General features: G+C 47.2%; 6 protein-coding genes across 7 annotated transcripts; 3 read left to right on the top strand and 3 right to left on the bottom strand.

The window, feature by feature from the left end:
- Positions 1–125: 125 nt before the first annotated feature.
- Positions 126–1,416, bottom strand: LOC132259886 (uncharacterized). 2 transcript variants are annotated; one of them, XM_059757697.1, is made up of 3 exons: positions 1,208–1,416; positions 382–1,147; positions 126–325 (listed from the first exon to the last, which is right to left on the bottom strand). In XM_059757697.1, exons 1-3 carry the CDS (start codon positions 1,325–1,327, stop codon positions 153–155), a joined length of 1,059 nt encoding a protein of 352 aa, XP_059613680.1. In that variant the 5' UTR covers positions 1,328–1,416; the 3' UTR covers positions 126–152. The 2 variants fall into 2 exon arrangements, with proteins under 2 accessions (XP_059613680.1, XP_059613679.1); XM_059757696.1 differs by having other exon boundaries at positions 382–1,416.
- Positions 1,417–1,704: 288 nt separating this feature from the next.
- LOC132261183 (probable ribosome production factor 1) lies at positions 1,705–3,032 on the top strand. Its single transcript, XM_059759813.1, has one exon. It carries the CDS (start codon positions 1,791–1,793, stop codon positions 2,823–2,825), a length of 1,035 nt encoding a protein of 344 aa, XP_059615796.1. The 5' UTR covers positions 1,705–1,790; the 3' UTR covers positions 2,826–3,032.
- Positions 2,814–4,025, bottom strand: LOC132261184 (peroxisomal biogenesis factor 19). Its single transcript, XM_059759814.1, has 4 exons — positions 3,869–4,025; positions 3,639–3,762; positions 3,049–3,577; positions 2,814–2,985 (listed from the first exon to the last, which is right to left on the bottom strand). The coding sequence occupies exons 1-4, from the start codon at positions 3,921–3,923 to the stop codon at positions 2,893–2,895; spliced, it is 801 nt and encodes a 266-aa protein (XP_059615797.1). The 5' UTR covers positions 3,924–4,025; the 3' UTR covers positions 2,814–2,892.
- Positions 4,026–4,049: 24 nt separating this feature from the next.
- Positions 4,050–8,389, top strand: LOC132261180 (protein transport protein Sec24C). The gene is made up of 6 exons (XM_059759810.1): positions 4,050–4,325; positions 4,383–4,511; positions 4,565–6,803; positions 6,863–7,462; positions 7,577–7,770; positions 7,835–8,389. The coding sequence occupies exons 2-6, from the start codon at positions 4,392–4,394 to the stop codon at positions 7,973–7,975; spliced, it is 3,294 nt and encodes a 1,097-aa protein (XP_059615793.1). The 5' UTR covers positions 4,050–4,325; positions 4,383–4,391; the 3' UTR covers positions 7,976–8,389.
- Positions 8,390–8,495: 106 nt separating this feature from the next.
- LOC132261181 (exocyst complex component 2) lies at positions 8,496–11,407 on the top strand. The gene is made up of 3 exons (XM_059759811.1): positions 8,496–8,666; positions 8,743–11,215; positions 11,281–11,407. Exons 1-3 carry the CDS (start codon positions 8,558–8,560, stop codon positions 11,360–11,362), a joined length of 2,664 nt encoding a protein of 887 aa, XP_059615794.1. The 5' UTR covers positions 8,496–8,557; the 3' UTR covers positions 11,363–11,407.
- Position 11,408: 1 nt separating this feature from the next.
- On the bottom strand, positions 11,409–13,007 carry LOC132261182 (DNA primase large subunit). Its single transcript, XM_059759812.1, has one exon. The coding sequence runs from the start codon at positions 12,978–12,980 to the stop codon at positions 11,409–11,411; it is 1,572 nt and encodes a 523-aa protein (XP_059615795.1). The 5' UTR covers positions 12,981–13,007.
- Positions 13,008–13,030: the final 23 nt, after the last annotated feature.

Below are 13,030 nucleotides of genomic sequence, written 5' to 3'. Positions count from 1 at the left end.
ACGCGTCCAAGTTCGGGTCCACTTCGAGCACATTCGACCGATGGTCGTTTTCCTGTCGTATTGGAGGGAACGTCTGACGACAATTCTGCAGAATTCCCCAAGACAGATTCTTATTGGATCCTAGATAAGAGCTCAAATTATTGTAATTCATTCTAAAACTTATACCGAATACTCGACACAGCCTTATCTCTTGGCGGGACAACTGTCTTCCTTGGTGTCATCAAGAGCATGACTAACTTTTTATCATAATCCGGGCCCAAAGGAATTCCCAAATCCCCTGAGCATTGAATGATTTCTAAGCATCCGGCAGAGTTGTGGCGCCAAACTGGAAGAAAAATCTTCATTATACTTCTATTTTGGGATTGTGATGTGAAATCTTACATTGATAATCAAACAGGAGTAATAATACGTCTCTGCAAGAGGCTTTCATGTCTACTGAAGGGTCCAGGAGCAACTCAATCAGGCGATAAACCGTCTCCAAACGATGCTTCTGAAGGAGTTTGAAAACTATTATCTTAAGTCGTTGCTGAAGGAAATTCTGAATTGAACAGTGTTCTCGGAACAATTTGATGCCAATTTGCTGATCACTGAAGAATCGGCTAAAGAAGCAATCATGCCACAAGGTGTTGAGAGGGAAACAATCACCAGACAAGCTCGAAATCTCCTCTGCAAGTTTGATGAGAGACACAAGAACAGCTTCACTCTTTTTGCCCACAGTTTCTCTGGAGAAAGTTCGTATAATTCGACGAGCTTCAGTCAGTCTGTTTGGCGTGATTTCCTCATACACCTTCCGCAACATCTCCAAAGCCTTGTCAGTGTTTCCTTCCTTCCATAGCAACCGGACTTCCTGCATAGTGAATACTTCAGGGTGAGTTTTCTCGCAGAAATCTCGCAATTTCTCAAAGAAATTCCTATTCTCTAACACAATGATCATTTCCAGAATATCACTGAGAGTATCTTCTAAGTAACTTCTTCGCCAATTGATAACTTCCTGAAGCAGAACATCAAAATCTTTGGCATTATCCTGTTCAATTGTGGCCTCGAAGAGTTGCTTCAACTGGCACTCATCCAGATTCCGGACGTTGATTTCGAGCTGTGTGTGTCTCACTGTGACCTTTTGGTTGTTCTTCAGGCACTTTATCTCCTCCTGCAAGTGTCTCTCAATGTTATTCATGCTAATTCTCCACTGGGAATTCTGCTTCTCCACCAATTCGTTCGTGAAGCAGTCAATCTGATCGACATGTGAAGACTTCCACACTCTGAGGTAGGGAAACACCATACTCCTCACGAGCGCACTTGTGAGACACTGTTTTGGCACAAAGGCCATCGCTGAAAGGGTTGTTTCACCCCCAAAGCACCCCAAGAATTCCACAATAAGGTTTCCGTTCAAGACTAGGTTCCCCGTAGAACATATGTATGTGCGACGACCAAACTGAAGTTTTTACAGTAGAGCTTTTCCATCCATATACCCAGAAAAATGTGGAACGGATATTTATTCTAAAGCCAAGTCAGGATTAATATCTGCAGCATGAAGAGTAAGCCTCAAATGTTTTTGAAATCGCCTAAAACCTCATCAAATTAAATTATTCTAAATTCATACCAGCCATTTAACTTGAAAAATAAAAAAATATTTTTCGTGCAACATTTCTCTCAGTGCACTTACTCATATTTCAGCTGTCAAAAGCAAGGTGGAAAAGTCAGGTAAAAAGTTCAGTTTGGTTTCTTCAACCCTTGGAAGTCTCGTGCTCTCGTTAACACACTTCTTTCTCAGATAATCCTCAGCCAGGACAATGAGCAGCGATAGTGACGCATCAGCCACAGAATCGAAAGCTCTGAAGCGACAGGCGGCAAAGCGCAAAAAGACCAAATGTGGCAGTGATTCAGAGATTGAGGGCTACAACAATGAGAGTGAGGTTAAGATTCCCCGGATAAATCCCATCAGCGTGATCAGAAACAAGGCCCTGCGCAACAAGGCGTTTCAAAAGGTGCAACTGGAGCGGAAGAAGACACAGAAGAAGGAGCGGAAGAAGCGCCAGAAAGAGGGTGGAGAGAGAAGCACTGGTCACACACTTGAAAGTCTCCGAGAGAAAGATGAGACAACTGTGGAGCATCTGGAGGATTCGGAGAATGAGGAACTACGCCTGGAGATGCAGATGGATGAATTGAGTAACTATTATAGCAAGGAAATTGAACCGAGAGTGCTGATCACCTTCTCTGATCATCCTCATCCCGGAACGCGAATGTTCGGCAGGGAACTGACTAGGATCATCCCTAATTGTCTTACGCTAATGAGGAATAGATCGTCTGTTAAGAAGATTTGCCAAAGCGCCATTCGGGAAAACTTCACAGACGTCCTGATAATTAATGAAAATCAGAAGAAAGTTAATGGATTGCTGCACATTCATCTTCCTCACGGCCCAACAGCGCATTTCCGGGTCAGCAATGTGAAGCTGACGAGTGAGATGAAGAAGAACTATCGGGAAATCTCCAAGCATCGCCCAGAAGTCATCCTAACGAACTTCTCCACTCGCCTCGGTCTCTCAATAGGCCGTCTTTTGGGCTCGCTCTTTCACTTCGATCCAGAATTTCGGGGACGACGCGCTGTGACTTTCCATAATCAGCGTGACTACATCTTCTTCCGGCATCACCGTTATGAATTCACTAAGGACGGCAAGAGGGCGAAACTACACGAATTGGGGCCCAGATTCACGCTGAAACTGAGAAGTCTCCAGCAGGGACTTTTTGACAGTAAGACAGGAGATTACGAGTGGATCATCAGCAATAAGCGCCACATGATGGAATCCAGAAGACGCTTCTTCCTTTGAAAGACACATTCACCAATTTATTCGCGCACAATACGACTCCCGGATATAAAAGAGATTACGGCGGATCTCACATCATTGGGCACTGGTTGGGATTGCTCAATTGAGTGGGATCAACTCCCACGTCCATTAGCTCTGCCGGCGGTTGGCCCAATTCCTGCATCTGCAAATGTAAGGGTGAAGTTAATAAAGGTTTTGACACAATTGAAACCCAATCCGAGCTTACCTTTTGCATAGATTCGAACACCTTCTGGAACTGCTGCTTCTTGACTTCAGGAGAATCGTCTGGAGACTCCTTCTCCAACTCCTGACACACACTTTTCAGCAATTCCTGCTGCTTCTCGTACCTCTCCTTATCCGCTGCAGGAACTTTCGATCCATTCTCCTCTAACCACTTGGGGTACTTGCTGACAAGGTCCTGCAGACTGGGCAGCAACACTTCCGCGGACAATAGGCTTTGCATCATGCCCTGCATGAGAGGCAGGAAGGCGTTGTTCTCTCCACTGGCGTTCAGGTCGACATTTCCGAACATCTCGGCGATGTCATCCGGCGAGAAGGGACTCTGGAGGTTTTCTGCACCCTCGCTGAGTCCCCTCAAAGCATCTGTAAGAGTTTGTGTGAACTGTGGATCAGCCACATTATCAGTTTCCGGGTTCAGAGCCATCGCAGCTGCCTCTGCCATTCTCTGAAACCCATCCTCAACACCTCCTTCGAACATCTTGGACATCTTTTCCTCGAACATCTTCACCTGGGATCTAAATACAAAACACAAGTCAAACAAGAGCACATAGGAGGTAATGAAAAGAAATCCTATACTTGATAAATTCCTCATCCCAGGGATTTTCCTGAGCAGCCTCTGGCACAGAAAGGGACGATCCTCCCTTCTCACCGCCCTCCGCCTTTCCAGCATCGTCTGCCTTATCGAAATCCTCTAAAGCACCTACAAAGACACCACAATGCTCATGAAAATTCCTTCTCAGAACACCGAAAAGCCCTGTTACGTCATTTTCCCCAGGATTTCTCAATTCCCATGTTGGAAAACTTACTGTCCAGCAAGTCATCGAGTTCCTTGTCTGCTGCCTTCTCCTCTTTTGCTGACATCTTTGGCAATCACTGTTAAAAAACACGTAAAATTTGCATAAGAAAATTTCCCACCCACGGAAAAGTCTTGTGAAAACAAAAAAAAAATTCCGACCCGGTGTCAAACTGACAGCGAAATCTTCGTTAAGTGAACGTGGCCATTCGTCAAGTTGCTTCGTAAAAGGTCTGACGTGGAATTAGGTAAAAATTACGGAAAATCAGTGAAAATTCACCCGAAAACCACATTGAATAGTGTGTGAAATGCTTTAAGCATTGCCCTAAAAAGAAATCTAATCGGGGAATTGAAAAAAGTTGGAGAAACGCATGTGAAAAGCGTGAGAAGAGTGTCGCCGTGGAAGTGAAAGTATTTGTGTTCCCGAAGCGCCCCTTTTCCACCTTTGTAGACTGACTACTTCTGGAAGAGTAAGACAGAGACCTTGTACAGATAATAGAAAACATGAAAATCTGTGTTTTTTGCAGACTTAAGGGATGAACCCACAACAAATTATGAGGGGCCCTCCGCCTCCAATGCCACAGCCAGGATGGCCCGGTGCGCCGCCGTCGCAGCCCCAGAATCCAGGGATGTATAATGGGAACAGTCAATTGAATGTAAGTTGATGGATTTACCTCCCGGAAGTCACTGATAACTTTTTGTTTTGCAGCAATTGCCTGCTCAAATGTCGGGCATGAATTTGGGCCCACCGCCTACTGGTCAGATGCCGATGGCACCTCAAGGACCGCCTCCAACTCAGTTTGCCCCTCCGCCAGCATTTCCCAAAATGGGACAGCCTCCGACCACACAGCAACCCCAGCAATCCTTCCAGAATGGCCCTCCAGTGAGCCACTTGAACGCTGTGAACAACAATGTGAGTCAGGCGAACGGATTCACAGCGCCTCCAACGATGGGCCAGCCACAGATGCCGCCAGGCCCTTATGGCCCACCTCCAGGGGTGCCGGGGCAAGTGCAACAGACGGCAAGACCTCCCAGTCAAGCTCCTACCGGCCAAATGCCACCACATCAGAGCGTTTCTGGACAATTACCTCCAAATCCAGCTCTGAATCTGGTTCCTCCTAGCCAGATGCCTTTGAGTCAGGGACCACCTGGACCGCCTGGTCAGATGCCGCCTTTGAATCAGGGACCACCTGGACCGCCTGGTCAGATGCCTCTGAATCAAGGTCCGCCTGGTCAGATGCCTTTGAATCAAGGTCCTCCTGGTCCGATGCCTTTGAATCAAGGTCCGCCTGGTCAAATGCCTCTGAATCAAGGTCCACCTGGTCAGATACCTTTGAATCAAGGGCTTCCTGGAGTGATGGCTTCCAATCAAATGCCTCCTGTACCGAATCAGGGCCCTCATATGCCACCACAACAGTTTCCCGGCCATCAGTCATCATTCCAGGGCGCACAGCAATATCCTCAGCCGCCTCAGGCTGGGCAGCGCTTTCCTCCAGGCCAGGGAGGCTACCCAGGAGCACCTCAGATGCCCCAAATGCCTCAGGTACCGCAGCAGCGGCGCCTAGACCCAGATCAGATGCCCAATCCCATCCAAGTAATGGCAGAAAACCAGCGCTCGTGCCAAGGACCTTTTGTGACAAATCAACCAGGCCTTGTGCCACCACTCGTGACCACCAAGTTCATCACTCATGATCAGGGCAACTCTGGACCACGTTTTGTGCGATCCACTATGTACAGTGTGCCGGCAACGACAGACATGATCAAGCAAACGGCAGTGCCATTCGCTCTGATCGTGTCGCCGTTCGCGAAGACACTGGAGGGAGAGCTAACGCCACCAATTGTGGACTTGGGCGAGCTTGGGCCCATCAGATGCATCCGCTGCAAAGCCTACATGTGTCCCAATATGCAGTTTATTGATGGAGGAAGGCGATTCCAGTGCCTGCTCTGCAAGGCGACAACAGAAGTGCCGCCAGAGTACTTCCAACATCTCGATCACACAGGGCAGCGCATGGATAAGTACGAAAGACCGGAACTGGTGCTCGGAACTTATGAGTTTGTAGCTACAAAGGACTACTGCCGGAATAACACACCGCCGAAGCCACCGGCGATGATTTTCCTCATTGATGTGTCGTACAACAATGTAAAGTCTGGACTGGTGAATCTATTGTGTGGAGAGATGAAGAATATTGTGAAGAATTTGGCCAAGGATCAAGGTCACGATCGCAGTTATATGAAAGTGGGATTCATTACGTATAACAACACTGTGCACTTCTATAACTGCAAAGCCTCTCTGGCTCAGCCACAGATGATGATTGTGGGAGATGTTCAGGAAATGTTCATGCCACTCTTGGATGGTTTCTTGTGTGATGTGGAAGAATCTTCAGCGGTGATTGATGCTTTGATGGAACAAATTCCGGCAATGTTCGGTGATACTAGAGAGACAGAAACCATTCTTCTGCCAGCCATTCAGGCTGGAATGGAGGCTCTAAGAGCGTCTGAATGTGCTGGGAAGCTTCTGGTTTTCCATTCCTCTCTGCCAACTGCCGAAGCACCGGGAAAACTGAAGAACAGGGATGCCAGGAACCTTCTAGCCACAGAAAAGGAGAAGACTGTTCTCACGCCGCAGTGCACGACGTACAACAATCTAGGTCAGGAGTGCGTGCAAATTGGCTGCTCCGTGGATTTGTTTGTCTTTAACAATTCCTACATCGATCTGGCAACTGTCGGCCAAGTGGCGAGACTCACGGGCGGACAAGTGTACAAGTATACTTACTTCCAGGCCGATCTGGATGGCCATAGGCTGATCGAGGACGTGGTGAAGAACATTTCACGTCCGATTGCTTTTGACACCGTGATGCGCGTGAGAAGTTCAACGGGAATTCGGCCGACGGACTTTTATGGGCACTTTTTCATGTCCAACACAACTGACATGGAGATCGCCAGCATTGGTAAGTTTCCTATCTCAACTTCCTGATTCTAAGAAAAACTGATTGTCTTTTTTTTCCAGACACCGATAAGTCTGTGGCCATTGAGATTAAGCATGACGATAAGTTGCCTCCTGAAGAGAATGTGTACATCCAAGTGGCTTTACTCTACACATCTTGCAGCGGACAGAGACGTCTTCGTGTGATGAATCTGTGCCTGAAGACGTGCACTCAGATCGCTGATCTCTATCGCAGTTGTGATCTTGACGCCACAATCCTCTACTTTGCAAAGCAAGGCATGGCGAAACTGCTGGAAAACACACCGAAACTTGTGAAGGATAATTTGATCAATCGCTGTGCGCAGATTTTAGCATGTTATCGCAAGAACTGCGCTTCTCCCGCGTCAGCGGGGCAACTCATTCTGCCGGAGAGTATGAAATTGCTGCCACTGTACACATCATGCCTGTTGAAGAACGACGCCTTCTCCGGAGGATCGGATATGACAGTGGATGATCGGTCATACGTGATGCAAATGGTCTCGGCTATGGATTTGCCCACTTCTGTGGCGTATTTCTATCCGCGGCTTATTCCGCTGCATGATGTGGATCCCAATGGTGATGATTTGCCCGAATCCATGCGATGCACAGCTGAGAAGATGATGGAAGATGGAGCTTATATTCTAGGTAAGAATCACAATGTTTAAATTAAATGTCCTTCTGTCGAGCATGTTTGTGCAATCTGAATACAAAATTTGCATAGCTATTCTTAATAATCTAATTCACTGAATTTCTGTGCAGAGAATGGAGTTTACATGTTCATGTGGCTGGGAATGGGCTTATCTCCTGAGTTCACGCAGGGCGTCTTTGGAGTGCCGTCAACACAACAGATTGACGCTGAACGTTCGTATCTACCAACACTGGACACGCCGCTGTCGCAGCGTGTGCGGAAAATCGTAGAAATGATCCAGGAGCAGAAGACACGCAATATGAGAGTGAGTGTCACTCTTTCTGTTGAAATTATTCCTTGAATTGATGGCGACTCTTTTTTTTCTGCAGCTCACTATTATACGCCAGCGGGATAAATTGGAGAGCGTGATGAGACACTTTCTGGTGGAGGATCGCGGCACCGATGGCACCGCGAGCTATGTGGACTTCCTGTGTCACTTGCACAAGGAGATTCGCACACTCCTGAGCTAGCCGATGATCGTGAAGGAATTCACATATTTTCCGAATGAACTGGTAAAGAGGCGCGAATGCGAGGAGCCGCGGAGTTTTTCACAGAATCGAACGAGACAAATGCGCTACAGGCGCGCCCTCTTTGGTGGCAGATGGTGAATTATAGAATCTACTACAAATCTATTGAATAGGCAATTTGCAGATGAACAGGATAAATCCATAAATAAAGTACTACTAATATTTACCAATATATAGATGAAGTAATAAAATAGTATTGATAAACTGTATAATACATATAATGGCAAACAAGAGATGTTAGATGGCAATTCATTTCCTTTTCAGTGGGAATTACAGTCTCAAATGAGATCAATGAATGAATATAGAGCAGATTTTTATTTAAGATTATATATTTTTGTTGTAACTGTTCTTTTGTCAATGAAATAAAATGCTTCTATTCTTAAGTCGCTTGTCTTCGTTGGAATTCCGAGGAAAGTTCTGATGAATTGTTGATGCAGTGAGTGACACATGATTTTATTGGGTGCTTGAGTCTGTCGCAATTTGTATAGTAAACAAACCGCTTTTCCACAATAAATCAGTGAGAAAATGGCTCCACAACCTGTTGTTACTGGTTTGTCTCCTAAGGAAGGCCCTCCAGGCACAAGAGTGACTATCAGAGGAGAATTCCTGGGCTCAAAGCCCAGTGATTTGATCGGTAAGTTTCTTCTCACTTTTCCTCCTGTCAAAGTCTCCGATTTTATTGATTTCTCTGCCTTCCTGGGGCTCTCTAGGGCTCACAATTTGTGGATGTGATTGTCTATTGTCCGCTGAGTGGAAATCCCCTAATAAGATCATCGCTCGAACGGGTCCAGCGAAGGGAAAAGGTGACATCATCGTGGCAACTCTTTCCGGAGGCGTTGGCACATCTACCGTGCAATTTCGGGCGTATCATGAGACGATTGGGCCCATGAAGGAGTCTGCGGTGTGGATAGAGGAGTCGCCGATGCAGAGTCTGGCTTGGGGCAGGAGATCTCTTGCTCCCAGTGGATATACTCAAGAGGATCCGCTTGGATTGTCAACTGAAGGAAATGACAAAAAACTGCCTGAGGATTTGAGGGACATCTTCCCGGAAAAATCTGGTGATCTATCTCAGGACAACTTCAGTCCGGGATGGTTTCTTCTCGAGCATCATCACGCCACTACCTTTGAGGATTTGAAGGCTGGTCTATCGTATCTTCGGCGGAAAGTTGAGAGTCAGAAAGAAGGTCAGCTGAGTTTCCTGAAGTCAAACGCTGGTTCTGTTATCGATCAGCTAGACACGCTGGTAACACTGAGAGAGAAATTTCAGCAAGACGTTAAGACAGTTGGCCGAGATCCAGTGGCTAAACTTGATGTTTCTATCCACAAATCTATCACAGAGTCTCACAATCTGTTCAATGAGGTTCTAACACGTCGTGAGAAGGCAGATGCCACTCGCCTCGCTTTGGCTGCTCTTTTCCGTCACAAATTCCTCTTCTGTCTGCCCAATTCTGTGCTGAAGAGTGCCGAAAAGGAAGAATATGACATCGTTATCAATGACTACGCCAGAGCGAAGAAACTCTTTGGCAAATCCGACATCCCAATCTTCCGAAAAGTGATTGAGGAAGTGGATGAACGCATTGTGACGGTGAGAAAGGAGCTGCACGAGAAGATAGTGAAGATGCCACAAAGTGTGGAGCAGCAGAAGAAGTTCGTCAAAGCTCTGGTGAATCTGGAGTCACAACAAGTGGGCACAAGTGTGGCTGAGAAGCTGAAGATTGAGGATCCTGCGTGGGATGCCATTGAGGCGAGGGCGAAATACCTCGAGGAAACTTTCAAGCAAACATTTGAGCAACACAAAGGCAGTCCAAAGCCCCGAGAAGCCAATGCGCCGCCCAATCGAGTGGCTTTCTGTGAGGAGATCACAGAGATTGCCGCTTGTCAGGTGCCCGATCTCTGGCGTCTGGGGCAGGCGTACTTCACGGGCGAGCTCAGAGGTATCTATGAGCCGAAGCCAGGCAATTTCAAGAGGATCATCTTAACGGCTATTGAACAAATGTGCTTCTATCTTCGTGCTGCTCTCTTGCCTTCATCCACGGGCTTGAAATCCACCTTATCAGGGGGTTTATCCTGGCCGTTCACTTCCCAGAGTTCAATGAATCAATTTCTTCAATGGCTGCCTAATTGTCTGCGCTTCGTTCGAATCTGCTATGCCAGCTTGATTAGACTAGATCTGCCCAGCGAAGTACTTGACATTGTTCAAAAGTTAATCGATGAGATCAGGCTTCACTGTTTGGCCACGATTCTCAAGAAGTCCGTCGACAAGGTGGGAAACCTCAGCAAGAAGGAAACCTGGACAATGGACGTGGCAGAATTTCCCGGGGCCACTCTCTTGCCGTCAATGCTTGAGGAGATCATCAAAGAAACTTTGGATGAATGCCAGTCCACGTGCTTAACGCCAGAAGTGCGAGAGAATGAATTGCTAGAGGCTCACAGTGAGGGCCAGAGAGAAATGTCACAGCGCTTGAGAGAGATTCTAGATGCCTTCTGTGGTGTAATTGAGGATCTGGCCCTGAACAGAGACGACGAGGAGAGTCGCAGAGGGCCAATAATCTCTCAAGTCATCGGATTTCCCACTACAGCAGCCATCAATGGCGCCGTGGATGACAAATTCTCAGTCATCTCATGGGAGCAGAAGATCCTCAGCTGTATGGCCAATTGTTCATATTGCAGCAAGACATTCTTTGGGCACATTGGAGACCTCTTCACGCACTATCAGTATCCAATCCCAAAATTGGCCATTGAGTCCTCGAGAACCACAGTCAATACGCTCTTCTCAACACTGCTGGACATGTACGTTGAGCACAAGAGCGATCCTCTGGTCGGTACAATTGAACCTTCGATGTACATCAGTCGCTTCCAGTGGGACAACGTGGGGCGCGTGGAAAGACTCCGCCCCTATGCGTACGAATGTATTGACAACCTGGCTGGCGTTTATTCGGAAATCCTCAGCATATCGCCATCGTTGCTGCGTCCCATCCTGGAGCCAATTGTGCAAACTGTGGCTGAAGAATTGGCCAGGTTAATGACGTGCGTGCAGAAATTCAATCCTGCCGGAGCGCTTCAAGCCCACATCGATATTTGCCTGATGCGCGACGCTCTGAAGCTGTACAGCAACGCCACGGCTAAAAGTCACTTTACAGAGGCTCTGGAAGTCCTGCCGACACTCTCAGATAAAGACATTCCGTGAGTAGATGACTTCGTCTGCATTGGTTCTCTGTATTTTAATCTTGTCTTTTTCTATCTTCTAGGAAATCCGAAGAGATTCTCAAGAGAGTGAAAGAAAACATGAAACTTCAGCTTTTATGCTTCACAATTGCAAATCCCATGTAAAAAAAAGTACTTGGACAATACAAAGTTATCTTTATCTTTATTAAACTCAGAAAGTAGCATCCCAATCCATGGATAATGCTGCCAAGTCTTGAGTCTGTGTCATCAGCGGATCTGGGAGGTTCACTTCAGCCTCTTTGCTTGGATCTTCCCAGAGTTTCTCATCGTCGTCCATGAGCTTCTCAGCCTCTGTCTTCACTTTCACGGGTTCAGATTTCCCCTGCTTCCGGCTTCTGATGATATTCTGACTGTCCTCGAAGTACTTGTTGGGATGACTGAAGCTCATCGCGAGCTGAACATCGTGGGAGATCTCGAAGTAACGCTTGCAGGCTTCCTGGAAGTTCCCAGAGCGGGCAATGCCTGTGATCTCTTCGGTGTGGGAACGAGAGACGCCATAGGACAGTAGTTTCTCCCTCAAGCGACTCTCCTTGAGATTTCGGAATGGACAGCCATGCACTTGAGGCGCAATAGGCAGTGTGTTCATAATCTTGCTGCATCCGTAGGCCGTGAAATTCCTGCGACTGCCCTCCTTGCCATAATTGTAGCGAATGTTGTACCGGTAATTTTTCTGAAAGGCTTCAGCTGTGATCACACGTGTGAATTCATCTTCCCAGAAGCGCAAGGCGTCCTCCAATGTCATCCCGATGGCTTTAAGGAACAAGCCGTACTGCAGCCGGCCGTCGTGCTTCATGGTGTGCGTTGATCGGAGGTGTTCGTGCATGACCCTCATGCAGAGTGGAAAAGACTTCTTGGAGAGATCATCGATCTGGTGAATGGATACATTTCCTGCCGCTCCAGTGGCATAATCCTTCCCTATGTAGGACTTGTGGAGGTTCCGAATAATGTTGTACACTCTTTCGTCATTGTCAACCTCGGAAGTTATTTCGGCGACTGCCATCAAACCATCCTCCAACACTTTCTTGAAGTCTGTCGCGACGACTGAACCGATGTCCAAGGCACTGACAAAAGCCGCTCCTCTGTGCAGATAGCATCTGCCAGTGTTGAACAGATCTGGCACACTGGTGAAAGGCACTTTGAAGTACTTCCCATTCTCCACAGAAGACACACTCCCGTAGAACGTGCAAGCTGCTATGGAGGCCTTGAAGTGATCCTTCTCCTTGGCTGACACTTCGTAGTAATGGAGATTGTGGACTTTGAGGACCTCGGCCACCCCATCCGGACTGAGATGAGAGAACTTCAGCTTGAATAGTTCAGTTTCACGTGCCATGAACCACTTCCGCAGATCCTGAGAACGACAGTATGCCAGTCGTAACAGAAAATGTGAGATGTAATCTCGACGACGAGCTTGAAGAACACTTTCTTTCTGTCCGGAACCGCCTTGAATCAATTTCACGTATCCCTTGAGGCCGGCCACATTCAATTCCGTCATCACAAAGTTCCGCCACTCTTGGCTGTGAGACTTGAACTCCTTGAGAGAACTCAATTCTAGGATTCTGAGGAGACGCAGCCTGTCCAACACCATTTCCTCAAATTCTTGGATACTCACTTCCGATGTGGGAGGCAGACGATACATGCTGACATTGGTGGGATAGAGGCTTTCAAGATTTTCCACCTCGGGGTGGATTTCTACCAAACGACGGGGTTTTTTCTGGAAATCCATTTTCCTTTCAGCACGAATCAAAACACTGCAGTGAGGTTATGCAGGACTTC

The sequence above is a fragment of the Phlebotomus argentipes genome, unplaced genomic scaffold (assembly GCF_947086385.1).
Source record: "Phlebotomus argentipes unplaced genomic scaffold, Phlebotomus argentipes genome assembly scaffold_18, whole genome shotgun sequence".
Taxonomy (NCBI): Eukaryota; Metazoa; Arthropoda; class Insecta; order Diptera; family Psychodidae; genus Phlebotomus; species Phlebotomus argentipes.
The sequence above is the reverse complement of the archived record's forward strand: the minus strand, read 5'-3'. Positions and strand labels throughout refer to the sequence as shown.

What these genes read in the sequence shown, in the direction of transcription:
- LOC132259886 (XM_059757696.1), bottom strand. Translation starts at nt 1,327, where the DNA reads ATGGCCTTTGTGCCAAAACAGTGTCTCACAAGTGCGCTCGTGAGGAGT. An exon ending in ACTCCTGTTTGATTATCAAT is followed by an intron (nt 326 to 381) that starts GTAAGATTTCAC and finishes TTTTTCTTCCAG; the next exon opens with TTTGGCGCCACAACTCTGCC.
- LOC132261183 (XM_059759813.1), top strand. Translation starts at nt 1,791, where the DNA reads ATGAGCAGCGATAGTGACGCATCAGCCACAGAATCGAAAGCTCTGAAG.
- LOC132261184 (XM_059759814.1), bottom strand. Translation starts at nt 3,923, where the DNA reads ATGTCAGCAAAAGAGGAGAAGGCAGCAGACAAGGAACTCGATGACTTG. An exon ending in ACTCGATGACTTGCTGGACA is followed by an intron (nt 3,763 to 3,868) that starts GTAAGTTTTCCA and finishes GTGTCTTTGTAG; the next exon opens with GTGCTTTAGAGGATTTCGAT. An exon ending in TGGGATGAGGAATTTATCAA is followed by an intron (nt 3,578 to 3,638) that starts GTATAGGATTTC and finishes TTTTGTATTTAG; the next exon opens with ATCCCAGGTGAAGATGTTCG.
- LOC132261180 (XM_059759810.1), top strand. Translation starts at nt 4,392, where the DNA reads ATGAACCCACAACAAATTATGAGGGGCCCTCCGCCTCCAATGCCACAG. An exon ending in CATGGAGATCGCCAGCATTG is followed by an intron (nt 6,804 to 6,862) that starts GTAAGTTTCCTA and finishes TTTTTTTTCCAG; the next exon opens with ACACCGATAAGTCTGTGGCC. An exon ending in AGAAGACACGCAATATGAGA is followed by an intron (nt 7,771 to 7,834) that starts GTGAGTGTCACT and finishes TTTTTTCTGCAG; the next exon opens with CTCACTATTATACGCCAGCG.
- LOC132261181 (XM_059759811.1), top strand. Translation starts at nt 8,558, where the DNA reads ATGGCTCCACAACCTGTTGTTACTGGTTTGTCTCCTAAGGAAGGCCCT. An exon ending in AAAGCCCAGTGATTTGATCG is followed by an intron (nt 8,667 to 8,742) that starts GTAAGTTTCTTC and finishes GGGGCTCTCTAG; the next exon opens with GGCTCACAATTTGTGGATGT. An exon ending in CTCTCAGATAAAGACATTCC is followed by an intron (nt 11,216 to 11,280) that starts GTGAGTAGATGA and finishes TCTATCTTCTAG; the next exon opens with GAAATCCGAAGAGATTCTCA.
- LOC132261182 (XM_059759812.1), bottom strand. Translation starts at nt 12,980, where the DNA reads ATGGATTTCCAGAAAAAACCCCGTCGTTTGGTAGAAATCCACCCCGAG.